This window comes from Cupressus sempervirens, chromosome 2, assembly GCF_028749045.1.
Source record: "Cupressus sempervirens isolate cs-2001-9-10 chromosome 2, ASM2874904v1, whole genome shotgun sequence".
NCBI lineage: Eukaryota > Viridiplantae > Streptophyta > Pinopsida > Cupressales > Cupressaceae > Cupressus > Cupressus sempervirens.
In genome coordinates, this window is record NC_143119.1 from 782332385 (window position 1) to 782355305 (window position 22921).

Here is a 22921-nt window from a genome sequence, read left to right on the forward strand (position 1 = left end):
TACATAAAATAATAATATGAAAAAATAGCAACGTCTCTAACAAATATATATTCTATTGATTAAATAATTTATAGAAACTAAAAAATAATATTTAAAGAAAAAATTAAACTAACATAAAAATAATTTAAAAACTAAAATCTAAATCAATTTTAAAAATAAAAAATTAAATAAATAAAGATCACAATATGAGCTAATGTGGAAATCAAAGTAATTTAAAAAAAAAAAAACAATAGTTAAAAGTTGAGATAACAAGAAGGATTTACAATTTTCCGGCCAAACTGACAAACTCTTCCAGTCAACTGACAACTTTACCAAACAACTGACAATTTTTCCATCAAAAAATCAATTCCTCGAAACAAAGTTCCCACAAATAGCCTATCAACTAAATTACAATGAATAATGATAAAAAAATAAATATAAATAAATAATAAATAATATAAAATAAGTATTAACGATTACATAATAATATTATTTATTAGTAAATTAAGTTTCCAAAATTCATACATATTATATTTTAATTTATTATTAGTATAGATATAATGTTTCCCTAAATTTTTTTATTTATTACTAATATACACAAACATATATTAATATTAATAAAATATAAATATATATGTATAAACATATGTTATATATTTTTATAAGTATTGAAATATCCTATATTTTATAATACATATTGCATACATTTTATATAATGATACATACATTACTAAGTAAAGTATTATATTATATATTTTGACAGTTTATTAGAATATTTAATTGTCAAACTTACAATTTTATAAAATTTTAGGGGTTTTAAAAAAATTTAGCCTATCATATTCACTTAAAAATAGAAAAACGGCCAATACGGCCATCAATTTCCAGGCCTACTTACTATCTTACCTTCTTGGTGTTTCGATATGATTTACTCTATAAAATAAAATAATTGTTAAATAAAATAGAAATTTGTATTCACGTTATATAGTAAAATAAAATATAAATTTGTATTTTTGTTTGACCTGTATTTAAGATATGTAAACTAATTATACTCACCAAATTCTACAGCTTTTTCTCAATCTCACACATTCAGACGAAGAATTTCATATCATAGCTCATATCTCCGCTCCATTATCAGGTAACATTCAGAAAAATTCAGGGTTTCAAGCAAAACCAGTGAAAATAGTTGTCATTTAAACGAGATTGCTCTACTATAATAGTTGAAATGAACTCGAGGAAATCTCCAATTGACAAACTCCACCATAGGTGGTAATTCATCAAGGCTTATTTGGGGCCTGGAGCCTTTTTCTTTCCTGCTACTGCAAATCTCTTCCCTTTCAATGTCCGGCAATTGTTTTTAGTTCGTTGCCCTCTGCAAGGCAAACCAGCTTGATGCCGCCGTCCTCTATAGCATCGAATTTCAATTAATCTCCTGATGGCAAGCATGTTGAATCGACGCTGCAAGTTCATGAATTTGATCACAATCACAACATAAAAACACCCATGTTAGTACCAAAAGGCATTGATAATTGATTTTAGTAAATTAATAAGAAAGATTATGTCAAATAGAGCAGAACCCTTTTTGGGCAAGGATATAACAAACATGTTTGGAAGAGATAAAAAGTGTCTTTGCATATACAAACAATATGATCTTGAGTCTGGACATATTGGACTAGGAGATATACTATTTTCAGATTATGATGCATGTTTCGAGGATCAAAAAACTACTTTGATTGGAGATACAGATGCAAGATAAAGATTCTGCAGTTAACCAGGGAAAGTTGAAAATCTAATCTGAACTGGGTCACCAACATTTTTCCATCTTCATGGCAATATTTCCTAATGCCCAGTAGATTGGTAATTTAATCAATAAGAAAATCACAGTTTATAAAAATTCGCAAATAAATCTGGATGGCAATACGATCGATTGCCGATTTTTAGATTCAGTTGGGATCAGGATGACCTTGGGTTCACATTTTAATATTTAATGTTAATGGAAATGTTTCACGTTGCCAATAAATTAGTAAATTGGGATTTATTAGTCCCTGCCTATATATAGGCAGGGGATAATATCAATTTATTAACACCAAAAATACAATATATTAGTTTCTGGAAATTTCCCCACATTCTTTTTTTGCATTGAAGAACCCAGGCTTCTTACGCTAAAATGCTAAACCCCCCGGTTCTCCAGTTCTGTTGGTGCAGGCGTCATCCGGTAATTGCAAGTCTCCAAATCTGACTACTTAGGGCTGTTACTGGTCCTCTGGCCAGGAAAATTTACTGTGATAGTTATATGGCAATTTATTATATGATATATGAGTGTCGGCAGCGGAATTCGATGCTGTCATCCAATTTGAGATATATAAATTTAGTATGATGCTTTTTGAATTTTGTTTTGCGGCAATTGTCCAACAAAATCACCGACTTATATGTCTCCAGAAAATTTGCAAAACCAATAGCAATGTCTCCAGTTTTATCTGTGGCCACATCAACACTTGTGTCACTGGCTACTTCTGTCGCTGCATCACCATTAACTTCACTTTAACGCCTTAGATGCTCGAGTATATTAGTTGTCTTATAGAATCATTTTGCCTTTGTTCAAAAAACTTAGTGGTCGTGTAGAGACTTTTTACTACCATAATTATAATACTATTTTGAGACTAGTGGCAAATTGACAAAAAGAGTGTGGCATGGTATAGCATCAGGGACTGTAGGTACTTATCCTGCACAAGGAGAAGCACCCATTGGAATGGATCCATCATATACATCAACTCCTCCTTCCTTCAAATCTCCCTCACCAGCTGCTGCCCAAAATATTGTAAATGCAGGGACTATTTTTGTGTCGTCTGCTGTATCTGGGAGGTACGAGCAACCTTTCAGTTCCAAAAAATAATTAAATGCTCCTTTTCTGTTTCGTAATTCACAAGCTACAATCTTCCATGAGACTAGGTTAATAGATAGACTTATGTCTCCATTCTATCTGCTACCTACAGTACCAGACATATTTTTAATATCATTGCTACCTATTGTACCAGACATATTTTTAATATCATTGCTACCTATTTATTTTCAGCAAGTTTCATTGTTTAAAAAAATTATTGTCACTTGTAATTATTGGAGAGATTTTTAATGGGGTCCTGCATCATTGAGTATTTTATCAAAAAAACATTCTGAAATTAAAATTAAAAAAAATATAATATAACATTTTGTGGGATATGACAATAAAATAATTAACACTTAACTAAGTTTTACTTGTTTGAGAAGCATCTACGCCTCATAGCACTAGTAAAAAAATTCAACATTGAAATGGGATATGAAAAATAAAGTAATACTTATTCATGATACTAAAAGTAATGTTGTCAATATTATATTTTTGTCTTTTATTTTAAGTATTATTTAATTTAATAATCTTTTTATATTCTATTTTTTATGGAAATCATTACAAGATTTCAATTAGTATTAAACTTTTACAAATAAAATGTTTAACTTAAAATGTTTTCATACTAAGTAAAAACTATACTTTTATTATAAAATTATACTCACAAATTTGTGAGATGCAGTCTTCCTAAATGTGTTTCTCTAATTAGAATATGAATAATCTTTTCATCCAATTCATATTTATATTATCCGCAATAATACCTACCAATGAAAGCTCCTATTCATATAAAAAATATGTTAACCTCACTATTACACAATCGAATGCATTGATATATTCATAAATGACTTTAAAGCTTTTATGTAATCTTCTCCCAAAAGGCAGGGACTCTCGCTCTTTCAGAGCTCTTGTTCAAAGATTGCAAGCAAATAAAACATATTTATTCTTTGTTCAAGACATCTTTTTTCGATTTTTGCTCTTTTTCATATTTATAATTTTTTTGATGAATTAAAAAAAAATTCATATTGGAAAGAGGCTAGAGGATAGATACAAAGTTATCAGATGAAAGAATGAAGGATTTTAATGACGTCCATATATGAGATCCGATCTCCTGCTATGACGACCACGCACGAAAAGCTCCTTAAGTAACTCCATATTACTTTCCAGATCCGATCTCCTGCTATGACTTCTGATAATCAAACTGGCAGTCTGCCTCATCTTATCTTCATCAAATAAACTATGCATGCTTATGCCTGCCTCCAAGATGAACCCATAGTGGGCCCGGATGTCCGCATATGCCGTACATTCAATGAGAGGTGTTGTTCAGTTTCAACAACTTCTTTTTCACAATACCTGCAGATCCTCTCCTCCCATTCCTCTTTAGGTCTTTTCCATCTACCCATCTTGCATCTAAGGTGATGTGAACATGTCCTCAGTTGAGCTGCTAACACCCTAGCCTTACCATTAATAGAAGACCCAAGATAAGCTTGATCCCCATGCTCTCTAGTAAGGTTGAACACTTCAATATAATGTGTCTTTTCTGCCCCATGTTATGAGACCACATGGTAGTTTGAAATTTTCCCATGACAAACTTCTTTATTTCTACATTGCACTCAACCACTTTATGTAATGTTTCATCCAAGTCTTCTTCCTACTTGCCAAGCCCTATTTCATTGATTTTGGGCCAATGTTGGCTATTCATGTTTTCAAGTTTCTTTAGCAGTTTTCTCCATGGTTTAACCCACTCTGCTTGCAACCCTAGCTGCAAAACCTTCAGCAAGTGTTTGAAGTTTTTGTCCTATGTTTTGAGTGAACTCAGTGAGACAGCTCACTGGAAACATTGGAAATGCTCGAGTTTTTATAACCGTATAGGTTAATGGTGTTATGTGTCACACAAAGACTTGTCCTGTCCACCCAAAAACCCCATGCACATGGTTCGGTGATGTCCGATCGTTTTGGAATTGGCATTTCCAAGTCCTCCCACCACCACCTTCACGTCACCATCTCGCTGAAAGTGGGTTTTGCAAGAAAAAGTTGCAGCTACAACCCTTGTGATAGAAAGGGGATTTAGTGGCTACCATAAAGGTCACTTTTACACACACATATGTGCACTTATAAATGAGGGCACATGATTTTGTACTTGTTTTTATGTCATGCTACTCATTGTTATCATCTTTATGATATTCATGTTGCATTTTTACTATGTTCAAGTATTTGATATTATAATTTATTAGTTCTTATATTATAATACATCATTTCATAACTAGCATTTCAAGTGCTATATGTATAGTATATTACAGCACCCCCACTCCCCCATATAATATTCCTGAACTTTGCATAATTGACATGGATCTTGATTTGACAACATATGCTATTAGAGCAAACCCTGATTCACTGCAACATTGAAGTTATCTTGCATAGAGAATAGTGCAGTCCGAGAACAAAAAAAACAATATCGAGTTTGTATAAGAACATGATAAAATATACATAAAGAAAGGCAGTGTTGGAAGGGACTTAAGACACTACTTTGAGTTGCTTAAAACAGCACCTAAAAAAATTGCAGCAGTCTGAGAAGAAAGTGAAGCCCTTAGTGAATGAGAAAGCTGTTTAAAGTTAAGTGTGTGGCAAATGGCATGGGAAGAAATTGAACAGCAGGGGCACAATTTTTTCTTTTCTTTTTCTTATAGAAGTAAACCTTGCTTTTGATAACAGAAAATGTTTCGCTGAATTTAATATTTTCTGGATATTTGGCTGTAGATTAAGTTAATTAACATTTGATCAATTGTGCATATTCTCGAAAAAAAAATTCAGTATGGGCAAAACAATGTTGTAAAGCATCCAAAACCAACCTGTATAAAAGGTTAGGTTTAATTATTATTTTGTTGTTCACTAATGTGCTTTTCTAGAGGTCATCTTTCTGAATTCATCGTAAAAGGGATACATTTTCAAAGTATCCAACATCCTTGTGAACCTTTAGGTTGAAAGAGGTAATTCGTATGTGGAGAAGACAAGTGCCATTAACAAGTTTGAAGGCCAGAGTTTCCACATTTGGAAAGTTGAGGTACAACTTGCATAATAAAAAAATTCAAATGAGATTTGTTTATTGAAAGACACTGAAAGTGCAGAGTGCTGATGAGACTACAAAGTAGATTCTAGAACATAAAATAACAAAATGATATGATTGAAATAGGTTTGGCTATGTCTGATGCATATTTGCATCTAATAGATCCCCCAAGATTTTTCAAGATAAATTCCATCACATGGAGCTCTAGAAGTCTTCCAAGGGAGGCTGGGATGGTCTTAGACTTTAGTTGTATGTTCAGATCACAAGCTACTCTTGCAAAGATGACTTCGAAGCAGATTTGTGTTGAAGATAAAGACAACATTGTTCAACATATAAGTAATTTTTGTTCTTACAAAATTACTTGAATAAAAGTTAAAATAGATGTTTATGCAAAAGTCATCTGGTTAAATAGAATTCCTGCCAGCTATTTCTTTCTTGTATGTGTTAAAGAAAAACTAGAGGAAGTTTAAAAACAAAATCTCATCCTTGATTCATGAAGAGACTTGACCTAAGAGTAATGATGACTCATTTAAACGATAAATTGTGTTGGTTGTAACAAACAAGCCTGAAATTTCAGGTCAGATCTCTTCGCTCTCGAAGTACAAGATTGACATCAAAGAATCAGTTTATGTGATTCTACTGCAAGCAACAGGGTAATATATTGATCAACTCTCTACACAGAGCAATGACTAGATAGATGGATAGTTAAAAGATCGTGGCTTCGCTCATCGGTGATAACAACAATGAAGAATATGGTTATTTTGACGTGATGAATACCTTTCCCATGAGCATGGTGAGGATGCACATGTTTGTTGAATTCATAGATTTTTCCTAATAGAGCTAACAAAGTGTTGTTTTAAATGAGGCTTAGCTTCCATTGATGGTCACACTTTTGTACTGGTTCAGTGAGACCAATTTTCACTGAAGTAGCATGGTGAGGCCCACTCTCCCTTATGTTGTTTGGGCAAATAGTTTTATGTGATTAGTTGTGTGAGCCCCAAGTCACCCAATTGTGTGTATGTAGTATTTACTTTAGGGAGTGTCACAATTCACATGGTTTCTCGGGGAACTGATGAGTGCATCCTTGTTCTCATTTGATTGCATTTGTGTTGGACTGTTTGTATGTCACAATTATGCAAAATTTAACTCTCCCAATTTATGGACTCTGTTGTAAGAGGAGAAAACATTGAAATATTTATTGCAAATTACATATGTCAACAGTGTAATATTCTGGAATATAAATGGATAAAGCACATAATCTAAATATTTCCAAATATACAATCTGGAATCATACCCATGAAAACACTTGAAAAATCTAATAGTAGTATAGTACCTCTTGTCTTTACATATATGATAGTGATCAGTGAGTATAAGATGAATGTGGTTTCAGAGTTCGAGTTCTTGTAATTTTCCCTAACTGCATCAGATTTGGTCAAAGTGATTAACCTCTGTAATTATATGGAGCATAGTAGCATTATTCGGAATCGCTGTAGACTTGTAAAACCAAAAATATAGATAGAATTCAATTACTCTGGAAAATTTTGAGCAACTCTAACATGCTGAAACATAATAAAAATAGGGGTCAAATGTTGTTTTGTTATTTTAAACCAAATGAAGGAAAAAAATGCTGCTTATGTGCCAACCTAAAACATTCTTTTATTTTCTTACTTATTAAAAGTAAAGCAAGGATATGCCTGTGGCAGCCCCTGACAGTGTGGAGGAGCAGCACTGTAGGCACCTTCTCTATTGTGATATAGGGCAGTGTTGAGGGGTACTAACCCGTCACGGAACCCAAATTGAAGCCTCCAAGGTAACAGGGACCTTTGTGGCACATGAATTTTTTTTTATAAGTCAATAGCTTTTAACCATGCTTCAAGCCCTTCAAAGATGTCGGCATTGAGACCATAGGGACAGTAACTATTGTTAATTTCCTTAAAATCATGCCCAACTTTTCGAATACAATCACAAATCTATGGAGTGCACCTGTGCTTGAGAAAATAAATCTTAATCTGCATGCTTAATAGAGGGTACTACCCTGCCACCAAACCCATTATTGAAGGCTCCAAGATAACAGGTGTTGAAATAACTTAGATCGTATCTGCAAATCTATTTTCATTGCCATTGTAATTGATGATTTCCAAATGCAGATCTAGATCTCATTTATGTATAATATGAGAGGAGACATGTCTCTATAGTTAATCACCATTTAGTTTATAAATAACTATATGCATAACTTATCTTTAACATATAGATAATAATATATAATGCATAATATATATAATACATATTATATTACATATATCATATATATATATTACATATATAATATATATTATATATATAAGAATCACCAATAACAATTTATCTGAAATACATAAACACAGATTAGTATATCAAACAATTAATGTTTTACTTCTACTGATGCTAAAACATCAACAACAGGGACCTTTGTGGCACATCCTATTTTTTTATAAGTTAATAGCTCTTAACCATGCTTCAAACCCTTCAAAGATTTGGGCATTGAGACCATAGGGACAGTAACTATTGTTAATCTACTTCTCAAAATCATGCCCAACTTTTCGAATACAATCACAAATCTTTGCAGTGCACCTGTGCTTGAGAAAATTAATCTTAATCTTTAAAGAGGGAAATTTCAAAAATATTTTTTTATAAACTAAAAAGAAAAATCCATACCTAATTTTTCAAATGCAAGTTTAAATTTGTTGACTGCACTTGTGCATGAGATAAAGCCAAATTGTGAGCTGGAATGTGAAGAAGAGCAGAATTTTCTTAGCATTAGGAAAGAGCACTTTCCTTTAATTGGATGTCTTGATGGCTTATGACAAAGTTAATTGGAATTTTCTTGGATAGAATTTAAAGGAATTTGGGCTAACAATGATTGGAGAACTTGTTTCAAAAGTTGCTACTCTTTACCAAGCTTTTCATCCTACCAATGACTTTGTCAAATTTCAGTACCAAGCTTCATGGAGACCTCCACAAGGAGAATCCTTTTCTCTGTTCATAATCATGGTGGAATCATTAAGTCGGTGAATTGGTGTCCTCAAGAAAAAGGACTTCTTAAAGGATCGCAGGCCTTCTTAATGGGAAAAGACCTCTCATTCTTAATTGTGGGTAACATAATGCTCTTTTCTCTCTGTCAATAATCAAATGCAAAATTATTGAAGACCCCCTCAGAAATTATGAACTGTCTTCAGGTCAGAAAATTAATAAGGAGAAATCTGAAGTCTTTTATATGAATTTTAAGGATCAGGAACAAGAATTTATATGTAGAAATTTGGTTTTCAAGAGAGGAACCCTTCTTGATGCCTACCTTAGATTTCCTCAAGTTAGAGGTTGGCAAAGGAAGCATTTTTGTACTCTGATCTTGGATGGGCATAGTCAGATAATTGTGAGATTGAAAGGAAGATGGCTATCTTCTATAAGGGTAGTGCTTCTCAAAGCAGTTATCTAGATCATTCTTATTTAGAAGTGCTTCATCTTTGTTAGCTCCGAAAAGCATCATCTGTAATATTACCACTACCATGAGGTAACTTCTTTAAGAAAGGCACTGGATTTCATTTCTAATACCCCCTTGTTGCTATTATGATAATACACAGCTTCTATTATTAGTTAATGGTTATCTATTTGTAATCTATTGCAAACATTAGAATGTTTCTAATATTCAGTTAGGCTGTAGACAACTGTTTGTTTTCTATCAGCTAGAATAGAAAGTTCCTATTATTTATGATTGTTTCCTAGGGAAACATTGTTTCATTCTTTTGTATACATTGACCTCTCAGTCTCTTTTTATATCAAGCAAATATTTAACAATTACTTCGTCATATGGTATCAAAGCAATTTTTCTATTTTTTCGAAAATCATAATTTCTTTTTTGAAGTTATCAGACCCTATTTTTGAAATAATTTTCCTAAGACATTTGCTTCGAACTAGGGTTTGTCTGAAAAATACTGCCCCATTAATATTCATGTTTTTTTGGAAAAAAAATCACGCCCATGTACAAACAAAGGTCGTTTTTTCCATGGTCGTTTTTTTTGCTTGCGACTGGCAAAAATCCCACCGTCTCTTTGCAAAATCATGGCTTTTCTCTATTGTTTTGGGCTTGACTGACCACCACAATCTACTTATTTTTTCCCTCAATTTGCATAACCTCTAATCGTGTTGTATTTCTTGTGTATGAGCTCGTGTCAGGCTTCTTTTTTTCTTAGATTTAAAGCAATACTACCAGATTTTTTCTATGTTTTCTCTACCAAAATTGTCGCAACCTCCACACAACCCTTGATGCCTCTACAATCCACCAACTTCTACTCCAGTTCTATAACTATTTTGCCCAAATCTGCCAATATTTGGAGCTTTTTTGCAGCCAGCTAGGGTTTTGATCAAAACCCTAATTTTCTGTACCAAATTCAAAATAATTTTACATATTCTTAGTGAATTTTTTTAGAGCTCAACTAGGTTGTCGTTAGATTTTTTTTGGGTGCCTCGATTTTTGAGCCAACAGATGTAGAAACCAACATATTCTTTGTGAATTTTTCAAGCTCTCTTCTGGGTACCCCTTCAATTTTTCTAAGTCTTTCAATTTTTTGCCTTGAAGTACGTGCTTAAAACATGCTATGATATCATTGACAAATATTCTGCTTGAAGGTAATTCAATTCAACAGTCAGAATTATAGCACATCGAAGCAGCGGATACTAGCAATCTTTGAATATTGGAATACCGATCAGATTATTTTGTGTGTTACACACGTCCGATTGCAGTTGGTACTGATCAAGATACATGTGATCTAAAAAATTGGGAGGCAGTGATGCTTTTCAAATTATCTGTAGCTGATGATCAACTCCCTTAGATTCCATCCAGCAAAACATTTGCCAAAATATGGGAGCATTTGAAGAAACTTCATGAGACATTAGACAAAAGCAAAGCCTTCTTTCTCAAGAATACTATGTTTTCTATTGTCATGAATGAGCGGAAATCGCTCCACAAACAAGTAAATAGGATTCAGAAAATTCGTGATCAGTTACTTGCCATTGGACGCAAGATGGAGGAAGAGGGCATTGTGATCATAACCCTCAAAAGTTTGCTTAAGTCCTACGAGCATTTTATCGAGACTCTCAACATCACTTCTACTAGTGTTGATTTGAAGTTCAGGGATCTTTACACACTTTTTCTGCTTCAGCAAGATTGGTGGAAACAAAAGTTCGGTAGCAATTCCGGCTCCACCTCCACAGAGCAAGCCTTTGCTGCTAAATCCTTTTAGAAGGATAAAGGCAAGTCTCAGAAGTCTTCTCAGTAGAAGTCCTCTGTTCCAGCTTTAGAAGGCTCTAGGAAAAAGAATATTCAATGCAATTATTGCCACAAGTTTGACCACATGAAGGTTGAATGTAAAAAACGCTTAGCTGCACAATCTAAGCAATTTGGTTCATAGCCCAAAGTGAATAGTGCAGGGCACACTGAGCAGAACGAATCTACCTTTTATGCCTTCATGGCTAAAAGACTTGCAAATCATGTGAAGTCGTCTGCTTGGTACATTGATTCAGGTGTTTCTCATTATTTCACCCACTACAAAGACTGGTTCATTGACTACCAGTCTTATTCAAATTCTGTTATTTTTGGTGGCAAAGAAGAGTACACTGTTGTCAGTAAAGGCAACATTTACATTCAGTATGCTGCAAGGAATCTCATTTTCCTCGATGTGTACTACATTTTAGGGATGGAACTTAATCTACTCTTAGTCAGTGAGTCAGTTGCTGCAACATTCTCCACAGTTGGATGTCACCTTCAATTCACATCAGTGTACCATCACTGATAGGGCGACTCAGTCTATCGTTGCAGTGGGTCTTGAGAATCATGGTCTTTTAAAAGTTACTGATTCTGGTGATTCTTGGGACTTAGCTATGCCTGCTCGACGGTCTTCTGTCAGCACACTTTAGCATCAACAGTATAGGCACTTAAATGTGCATTATCTCTCTTAGCATGCTTAAGAAGAACTTGTCCTAGAATTGCCAGAGATTCAAACTCAACAACTTGGAGTTTGTGATGCATGCCAGGTTGGGAAGCAACATCCAACACCTTTCACAAGTAGCGATTCGTGGGGAGCTTCTCAGGTACTTCAGCTTGTTATGGCCACTCCTTATGTTCTTGGGTCTAGGTATTTTCTGTTGTTTGTTGATGATTTTAGTAGAAAAATGTGGGTATAGTTTCTTAAAAAGAAATCAGATACATTTCCTATATTTCAAAAGCTTAAACCTTTAGTTTAAAAAGAGTCCAAGAAATCTATTATTACTCTTAGGTTAGATAATCACCAAGATGGCTCAATCCATGCTCGAACACAGACATGTTCCAAAGAAGTTTGGGCATAAGCAGTTGACACTGTAGACTATCTTTTGAACCGGTCACCCATAGTGGCAGTCAAAGGTAAGACTCTGAAAGAGCCCTGGTCGAGTCACAAGCTCAGAATCAATCCCCTCAAGGTTTTTGTCTCTCTTGTTTTTGTTTGGATCCCTAATGCATCACAAACCAAGTTGGATGCCAAGAGTCAAAAACTTATGCTTACTGGATACAGTAGTCTTCACAAAGCCTACCGCTTGATTGACACTGAGACATCTCGTCTCCTGTACAATCATGATGTAGTCTTTGATGAGCAGTGAGGGCCATTCATGCATGTTTCTCCTGTTCCTGATCCAGTAGAGCAACCTATGAGAGCTCATGATTTGGGAGTTAGGCTTTCATTAGGTCCCAGTTATATCAATGATCCCTGTACAAACACCTCCAGCTTCTCCTGCAGGATCACCCAAATTTGTAGATGCTTTACTTGAGTTTGATCCATATTCTTCTGATGAGGTACATGATAATAGAGCATCTCCTAATAGTAATGTTGGTCATTCTCCTCTCCAACCTAAGTGGTGGACTACGACACTTGTTGATCTCCGTGATGATGATGAGCTCATTGATGGGAGAACAACTCAGAAAAAGAGAACCTACAGAGTCAGTTAATTTTGCTCTTATGGCCAACATTCACAGTGTGTTTGAACCTCAAACATATTATGAGGCTAAAGGAATTCCAGAGTGGGAACATGCCATGAGATCTAAACACTAGAGCCTGCTAAAGAATAATACTCGGGTCCTTTCTAATCTTCCACCAGGGAAGAAACCCACTAGCTGCAAATGAGCTTACAAAATCAAATACAAATCTAATGGTACTTTGGATAAGTACAAAGCTCATCTAGTTGCAAAGAGCTTTTCTTAGTATTAGGGCATTGATTATGAGGAGACCTTTGCTCCTACTGTAAAGATGAGCACAATCATATTAGTCCTAGCCATGGCAGCCCAATTTGATTGGAAGTTCCATTAGATGGACGTCAAAAGTGCTTTCCTAAATGGCGACCTACAAGAAGAGGTCTACATGATGCAACCTCTTGGTTTCAGAGTTGCTGGTAAAGAACACCAGGTTCTTAGATTAGTGAAAGCTCTCTATGACTTGAGGCAGGCCCCTCGGGCATGGTGCATGAAAATTGATAAGTACTTCAATAATCAAGGCTTCAAGAGTTTTTTAGACTCAAATTTTTACATCAAGACTACTAATAGTGACATCATCCTTCTAGTTATTTATGTGGATGATTTGATCATTACTAACAGTAAGACATCTTTGAGTCAGAGAATCAAACAGAATTTATGCCAGTCTTTTGATATGACCAACCTTGAGCTCATGCATTATTGCCTAGGTGTTGAGGTTTGGCAACAATCTTTTGGTATATTTATTTCTCAGTCCAAATATGCCAAGGCTTTGTTAGACAAATTCTGTATGTAGGATTACAAGCCTGTATCTACACCCATGGAGAAAAATCTCAAGTTATCAGCAAAATCTGATTCTCCTCTTGTTGATGATACTACATACAGGCAACTTGTAGACATCCTCATCTACCTCTCTGCTACTAAGCCTGATATCAGCTTCACAATCAGCTACATCTCCCACTTTATGACAGCTCCAAAGGCTGATCATTGGATGGCAACAAAGTGCGTGCTTCATTATGTGAAGGGCACTTCAGATTATGGACTTCTTTACTCTCGGAGTTCAAATCCTCGACTTAGTAGGTTCACGGATTCAAATTGGGCAGGCTCTGTTGACGATAAAAAGTCAACTTTTGGATGTGTTCAGTTTTGGAATTGGAGTCGTCACATGGAGCAGTAAGAAGCAACAAACAGTTTCTCTCTCCTCTACAAAGCAAGAATCCAAAGGGACAGTTAAGGCGGATTGTGAAGATGTTTGACTTTGTCAGATACTTGGGGATATGCAGATGTAACCAGCAGGACTGACCATTTTGTTTGTTGATAACAAAGGCGTTATTAAATTAGCATGGAGTTCAGTCTTTCATGAACGAACCAAGCATGTGGATGTTCATTGTCACTACATACGAACAGTAACGACAACTAGTTGAAGACGAGACAATAGACTTGCAGTATGTTCCTACAACGGATTAGACTGCAGACATTCTCATCAAGCCTCTTGGTCTTGATAAGTTTGTCAAATTCAAAGGACATCTTGGTGTTGTGGATAACTTAACCATTAAGGGAGGGTATTAGGATAATAGCTAGCTTCTATTATTAGTTAACAATTATCTATTTGTAATCTACTGTAAATATTAGAATGTTCCTAATATTTAGTTAGGCTATAGATAACTATTTATTTTCTATAAGCTAGAATAGAAAATTTTTATTCTTTACAATCATTTCCTAAGGAAACATCGTTTCATTTTTTTGTATATATTGACCTCTTGGTCTCTATTTCTATCAAGTAAATATTTACCAATTACTTTGTAATAGTCGTTTGGAAGGAGGTTTGTAAAGCCAAAAATGATGGTGGTCTAGGTATCAAGGATACACTTATGTTCAATCAAGCCTTTCTATAAAAACTTGTTTGGCACTTTATTTCTGATATAGAGACTTCATAGATAACTATCTTGAAAGACAAATACTTGTTGGTAATAATCCAATCCTCTTTATTAAGAATAATGATGTTCCTAAAGGATGGACCATAAGGGCAGGCTAAAAGACTTCTAAGAAGTGTTTGATGGTTCCCAATTATGCAATCTCTTCAAGGAAGGGATGAAGTGGCAGACTAGTTGGCTAATCTCAATCTAAAGGATCACTTTATTTCCGTTTTACTTGCTAGATATGATAGCATGGTCTCAAAAAGCCTTTGATCTGTTATCATTAATGTGGACATTAAGAACGATAATGATTCTTACAGAGTTTTTAAAATTGCCTCAAAAGTTATCCTTGGAGGCACTGTTTGGGATTGTTTTTGACTAATCTTCTAAATCTTTACATGGATGTTTGTTTCTTGGAGAGGGACTATTTTTTGGATTTGCAACTTTCTCATTTTGTTTTCTCCATTAGGCCATCCTTCTTTCTTGGTGTCTTGCTGTCTTGCCCATTCCTCCAAATCTATTTCATTCCTTTGTGTTCACTAGCTTTATCTTTCTTACTAGCTACTTAACTGTTTTTAGCATCCATGCCTGGCTTTGGTGACATGTAGTATGTTTTTTGCATTTCCTTTTGGACTGTCTTGTCCCTTCGTATTTGTTGTGGTTTGTCTTTTTGGTTATTCAGTGGAAAATGGTGGAACTTCTTTATGTTTTTGGCACCTCTTGTGGGCATACCTTCCTTTACTCATTGTAATCTCTATAGACTTCTTGTCCCATAGACTTCAAGAAGGCATTGAGATAGTAGAAATTTCTACAGGCCTAGCTAATTGATCACAACCCTTGTCAAGTTTATAGTTTCATATGATTAGTGATATTCCTTCTTACTCCAATGCCAATGGATGGGAGCAAGAAACTAAGGATTATGGATCGAATCAGATGGTTCATCTAAGGCATTCTACTTTTAGAGAAAAAACAATTCATGGTGATAACTTGGAGGATGAAGCTACGAACAAGCCAATATACCTTAGTTGTCAATTTGGGATACGAATCTGATTCGGGCATGCATATCTGATCCGTGGATTCCTGATTTTTTTTTTCTATTATGATTTGTAAGGATTTGTGTATGTGAATATATATATATATATATATATATATATATATATATAAAACAAAGAGAAATATACACAATTCTAAAACTACATCATTTCATAGTATGAATCTATGAATCAAAGTCACTACGATTATAAAGAAAATAAAATTACAAAAAAAAAAAAAAAAAACTTGATCAATTCGGGCACGGATCTGAATCTGGCCTCCATGGTACGAATCCAATAACTAGGCAATATACTCATCCTCAAAGGGGAAACAAAAGGTTACTAATGATGAGGTTGTGCTAAGCAAAAAAGTGAACTTCAAAGAATTTTTCTTGAGAGATTATAATTCATTCTCCCTTCTCCACATCTTTGAGGACCCAAAATAAGTTGTCCCGAATTTCTCTCAATGCTATTGTGCCAATTCTTAAGAACTTGTTGACCTTTGTTTACAGATATGTCTAAGAACTTAAACAAATACATATTGAGAGGATGTATCTTTAGCACTTCCCTGTGATTACAAACCTCTTGGAGAATGCAAATTGACAACCTAAATCTATAGATCGAAGGGGACTGTAGAGAAATCTCAAATAGAATGAATGATCAGATGAACAGTTTGAATGGACTATTACCAATGAAGAATACCTTGAAGAGAAGATGCATTATCTTTGGATGCTAGAATTCTGGCACAACAAATAGTGCTCAACATCATTCTCTTGAGCAATGCTTAAGGTATGAACAATCCCAACTTTATAGAGGATGACTCCAATAGCAATTCCCGAGTTTCTTATAGTTGTACTCTTTCACCTGATCATCTCTCAAATAAGAAATAGTAAATAGGGGCCCCACGGGATCACTTCAGTCTTGTAATCTGGAATTGCAAAGGTTATCCATGGAGAAGAGGTCTTGGGTTGGAGCCCATAGCAGAGGGGGAGGATATTATTATCCTTGTGGAAACACATGAGCATGAAGGATGCATGGTTCCAAGTTTTGTGTTGGAGGAAAAGGATCTCTGCAAATGTAGTGGCACTATATGTTTTTATGTGTGTTCCAAGTGCAGATCCAAATGCATATATATGAGTAAAAGAAACATGTCTCTAAAATCATAAAACATGTCTCTAAAATCATATTGGTTATTGCAAGGTAATTTCCATTATACATTTTTAACAGCAATATATATATGTCTAATTTATGGTTAATCAATTGCAATAATGTTTAAATCTACATCAATTCAATCCGACTGAAGCTACAACATTAACACTTTGATGGTTACAAGAATTTTCAATTTGGAACAAATGGAATGAATTTGGCAAAGGTTGAGGATGAATCACACTATTTATCAAGGAGAAGTGGTACGGATTTGTAAAAGTGGTAAAAGAAGACCCAAACAAACAATACATATGGCTGCAGGTCACAGTAAGTGAAACAATTTTCAGTTTGGTTGCTTGCTACTTTGCTCCAAAAAACTGTAAATTCTACAGGAGGCAAAACTTAGACAACGGATACCCAATTGCTTCATTAAAAAATGATATATCTTTATTCAACAATTCAAGGGCAATTATGCTTGTTAGAGTCTTTAATACTAGAACTGCCAATAATCACTAGAAGCAATTGAACAACATGGAAGAAGGGGAGGATAATCCCTTATGGGTCAAAGAAAATGAAGACCATTCTTGGAAAAGAACCTCTTAGGAAAGCAAAGAGGCATTTCTTATTTTGGAGCAGAGCTATTGGAGATGTGTAGTCTATTTGGCATGGTTATTTGCAAGGGTATGGACAGCTAGTCAACTTCTAGGGATATCACATGCAAAACTTACAATGGGCAAAGTGTGGTAGATTATATGATTTGCTCTCAAAATCTGACTTTTAGAGTATTAGAGTTAAACATCGGAGAAGCTCCTATTGAGATGAAGTTGGATCACACGCCTCTCTATATCAGGTTGAACTCGGTCCCAACTAATCAGCATGACAAATGTGATCTTTACAGGGAAGGAAAGCAATTGGCAATGGAATAATACTTATAAGCCAGGAAAACGGGGAAATTTTCAGTGCTGCTCTCAAACAGTAACTCCTTAAGATAAACAATAACGGAGTTGCAAACTGGACCAATAATGATATTGGGCTCGCTCACAGAAGCTTGCTCATCCCTATTATGCATAAGGCATTAAAGATATGTAAAAGATCTCGCAGTAAAAAGAGCATTGCAAATACCTTTAATCCTTGGCATGATGAAGAGTGCAAGGCGGTCAAGAGACTTAAAAAAGGGAAAAATACAAGTATAGAAGACAAAAAGAAATATACCTATGTTACTCGGGGACGCGTTTCCAGCCCTAAGCCTCGAGTTTCGGAAACCGTCCCTGTTTTGGGGACTTGGGGAAGGTCGGAAACGTTTCCAAGCCGTCCCCACCCAAGCAAGAAAATTGGATACCCGTCCCCGAAACTTTAGAAATGCTCAACGTGTTTCCAAATGGTGTTGACCGTTCCGGGGACTCCGTAGCTGTTTCCCATCCGTCCTAGGGACTGCTTGAAGTTTTCGATTTTAAAATAAAATTCAACTTTAAAAAAAACATTAATAAATGGTGATTTTTTGCCCATTCGCTGGCCCCACATTAAAATAATAAAATATGTTAATATAAGCCATGTTGAAAGAATTTTTTTTTTGGAAGCCATTACAAACTTAGCATCTAACTATGACTGAAAATTAAAACTTCAACTTTTGTTCAACAAACCAGACCTGAAAATGATTGTAAATTAGACTTCTATTTGATATTCATATTACAAACCTGGAAATGATTGCTGCTGGGTTGAGGAATACTCAAATTGTTTTCAGCTTTGATAATGCTCTGATAGCAGCAATAATTGCCCAGAAATAAATTGTTGTAGCTGATTACTGCCCAAACAAGATGGCTGCTACCCGTTTAGGAAGATCTGGCACAAAAAAATCGGTTTTCCTCCAAAACCCACAAGAAAGGGCTCTAAACTCTAATCTATGGCAAATTGATTCTCTCATTTGATGTCATCCTATGTTGCAATTCTTAGATGATGATTCGATTTGATGCTATGTTCTATGCTGATATGATGAATGAAATTGATAATTCTAAACAATGTTGCTATGATGAATGTGACAATGTTATGTAATTTTGAAATTCATGAATATATATATATATATATATAGCTGTCCCCTGCCGTCTCCTATTTCAGCCGAAAAATAACCGTCTCGGAAACCCGTTTCCCCGTCCCCCTATCCCCCCATTCTGGAAACTTGGGGTAACATAGAAATATACAAAGTTGGTTCAATAACAAAAAGGGAGTATGTGAATGCGACGCAGGAGGAGTTAATATCTTTGAGCCTCAACTGAATTTCTGAAGTGACGAGTGGATCTCCTTGCTCCTCAAATAAAAGGGGTCTTTAACAAGGTCATTCAAAATGGTTTTCCATAGGGCTGGACTACCAATGTGGTTATACCTTTATTTAAGAGTGGAGATATTAACAACCCATCTAATTATCACACTTTTATGATTAACCCCCTTTTTGGCAAACTTCTTGGAAGCATGGTTGAACATAGAATCAACAATTGGGTGGAAGGGGAAGGAAAAAGAGTAAAAGGGCAAGCCGCTTCTAGACCTAGACGCTCTACTATTGATCACTGTGTCACTCTTAACCATTTGATAGAGAAAATTTGGGACAACCAAGGGGGAGTAGCTTATTGTTGTTTTGTGGACTTCAAGAAAGCATTTGATACAATGCCCAGAGATAAGATTTGGAAAAGAATGGAAGAATTAGGCATTCCGAATGTGTATAGGGCAGCAGTGCATAGACTTTGCGAACAGGTTAGAGCCAAAATATGAAACAAAGAGGGAATGTCAGAGTGTTTTGGCAATGACATTGGTGCGAAGCAAGGGTGTCAATTGTCCCTCATGTTGTTTGGCTTGTATGTTGATAAACTAGAATTGTGGCTAGACGAAATCAATGGTGAGGGTGATGAATTAGCTGAATATGTGGTGAAACTTCTTCTTTATGTTGATGATCTAATCTTAATATGAAAAAGAACTGAGGGATTAAAAGATCAATTAAAGGCTTTGGAGCACATTTTTTAGGAAGTGGGGATGCGTGTGACTATTACCAAGACAAAGATCATGATTTTTCCTTTGAAAAGGATGGAGAAGCATTTGGAATTTCTTTCCAAAGGCAGCCCATAAGAAATTGTGAAGGAATACTAATATTTGGGTATTGACTTCCAATATATGCTCAATTGGGAGACTTGTAGAGCGAAAAGGATTCAAGGAGGGTAGAAAGCATCCTATCTTCTGTGAAACAGATGTAGAAATGCTAAGCTTTGGGATTGAAAGACCATGGAAACTCTCTTTAGCCTGTTGGTGACACCTATTGTCCTTTACGAGTGTGAGGTTTGGGGGGGTCAGCATGACAAAGTGTGGGTGGAGACAATTAGAGAGGATACATAAACGCTTAATCACTAGCAATATCAGAGTCAAAGCCTCGGTTCCGTATGAAGTTCTTTTTAGCGGAAACTAGTATGTGCCTGTTAGAGGCGACAACAATGACTCAATTAATAACCTATTTGTAGTTAAGCGTGCTCAATCTAGAGTAGTACTAAGATGGGTGATCTCCTAGAAAGTCCCGATGTGTGAGCATCACCTAGATGCAATGAGTGCTAAGTGTTCCATTCATTCTTATGAGAGACGAGTTCACGTGAACCACTATTCATGAAACATGGATCAATGAGTTTGACTCAAAAAAACTACACAGTTGAATCTTGATAGCATTATCACAACCTTCTATTTTATCAAGAAAAGTGTTGGTAAATACTACCAAATTTCATGTTGCACGAAAAATAATCAAATTTTGTGATGGACGTGAGATTTGAAATCATCTTAAGACAACATTAAAAATCTCGAAATTGAATGAAGTACCATACCCAATTGGCAAATTTGTGGAGGAGTCTACCCTAAAAGCAACTCTACCTAAAATTACCCCAGGAGGCAATTTACTGAATTCAAGACATAAAAGCAACAATTTGGACATTTAAAGTTCAAAATAGATTATTGAAATGATTACCAGGTCTCCTTCAATCATGTATTTGCTGATCTCGCCTCGAATTTTAGTCAGCTCCTCCTCAGCCAGCTCACGAGTGATCTTGTTCTCCATACCCAAATCATGCAGTACCTGCCTGGCTGTGGTACGGCCTATACCATGAATGTACTGCAGAGAATACTCTATTCTTTTGTGGTTGGGGATTTCCACTCCTCCAATACGAGCACACCGTATGTTCAACCCTGTAAACTGTTAACAAATAACCCTGAGAAACTCCCAAAACACAGACACCATCCACCAAAGGAAAATGCAGTCGTATATCCATATAAAAGTGCATCGTGGAAGTATGAAAAGGGTATTAAGAATTCGATATGATATAAAATGGGTGCTTTTAAAAATAAACACAAGCAGCATCCCCAAAAGATAACTGTCTTCGTAATTCCGTATAAACAGCTCGTCGTCAAGGTATGAAAAGGGCATTCAAAATTTGCTACGATATAGAGTGCTCGTGAATTAGTGTGTAGTACCTTGGGAGTGAAAGAGAATTTCTGCGGCATGCGAATGCTGGTGTCCTTTCCTCTGCTAACACCACTAAATCCAGGAGGAAGGTGTATTGCCATTGCAGTGGCCATATTGGAGTGTTTCTGTTCCCTCCGTTTGCCTATCTCTTATCCAGATATGTCGTCCTGAAGTCGCTGAATGGTAGAGAGGAGGCTTGACACTCCTTGTGCATATACTCTTTGGTGGTTCGCGTGGTTCTATGGATCATAGGACCTCACCTTTCTCAGAGAGGGTCTATAGTTGTGCGGCTTTTTATTGGGAAACGAGTTAAGATGTGTAGCTTATTTCCACATCTTACTGTAGAGCCTTAAGACTATATATTAAAATTCGACAATTACGTAGTGGCTTTGAATAATTGCTATCTTGAAACTCCTTATATAGATGTCAATTGTCAAAGAGTGGTCATTTGATAGTATCACCTCATTAATAGTTGTCCACAAAAAATGTAGTATTTGGCGAACAAATGTATTGGTTGTGATACACAAATGTCTCATTAGTGGTGCACAATTGGGCCAATTACCAATTAAAAAAGTTGAAAAATGATCGTCCCCCATTGGTACATATGCTAGCATTTCTTAGGCTCCTTTAAAATTAGTAATTGGAGGGTCAAGTGTGTGATTTTTGGAATAAATTCGATCGTTGGTACTCTTCCCTTAGCTAATTAGTTGTTGTTTGTAGTGGAATATTATTGTATTCATTGTATATAACTATTTTAATTGTTCAATCAAATAGGGGAAGAAAAATAAGTGGTCTAATGACTACCCCAAAATTATCAAACATTTACAATAACTGATCATTTTTAGCTTTTTTGGTTAGTAATTGGCTCATTTATGCACCATTGTTGGGGCATTTGTGTATAATTATTTGGAGATTTGTTCACAAGTACTGGCATTTTTTAGTGCACGACTCTTTTTTCAAGTAAATAACTATTGATGCATCTTTAAGTGGGTACCATGTGACACTTTGAAATGACCAATTTTTACCCTTCGATGCGTGATGATCTCTGCAAGGAGTTGCGTTAATAATAAGAAGTTGAAACCTTAGCTTTAAGTAGTTAAGTTGCATACAAAGACAAATAGGAAAAAATTGTTGAAGTTTTGATAGACCATTGAGTAGATATAAGAGCATAAAGCTAGGTTGGGTGGATATTGGTGCACTTCGCCTATGTGTAGAATTAAAAATTTGGAATTACATAATGTTATATGAGATAAATGTGGCAAGATCCAAGGCTGCCCCAATTTGGAGATTACATTCTCTTTTGAAAGTTATGTTATCTTTGATTAACAAATTTGAGCATGTTATAATTAACCACATCTACAAAGAAGGGAATTGTTTAGTAGATGATTTATCCAAGATGA

The 22921-nt window shown here is 35.3% G+C and overlaps 1 protein-coding gene across 1 annotated transcript; it reads right to left on the reverse strand.

Annotated features, from left to right (window-relative positions):
• Nucleotides 1-925: 925 nt before the first annotated feature.
• Nucleotides 926-21706, reverse strand: LOC149575818 (small ribosomal subunit protein uS13c-like). Its single transcript, XM_089815618.1, has 3 exons — nucleotides 21530-21706; nucleotides 21027-21251; nucleotides 926-1434 (listed from the first exon to the last, which is right to left on the reverse strand). Exons 1-3 carry the CDS (start codon nucleotides 21632-21634, stop codon nucleotides 1261-1263), a joined length of 504 nt encoding a protein of 167 aa, XP_089671744.1. The 5' UTR covers nucleotides 21635-21706; the 3' UTR covers nucleotides 926-1260.
• Nucleotides 21707-22921: the final 1215 nt, after the last annotated feature.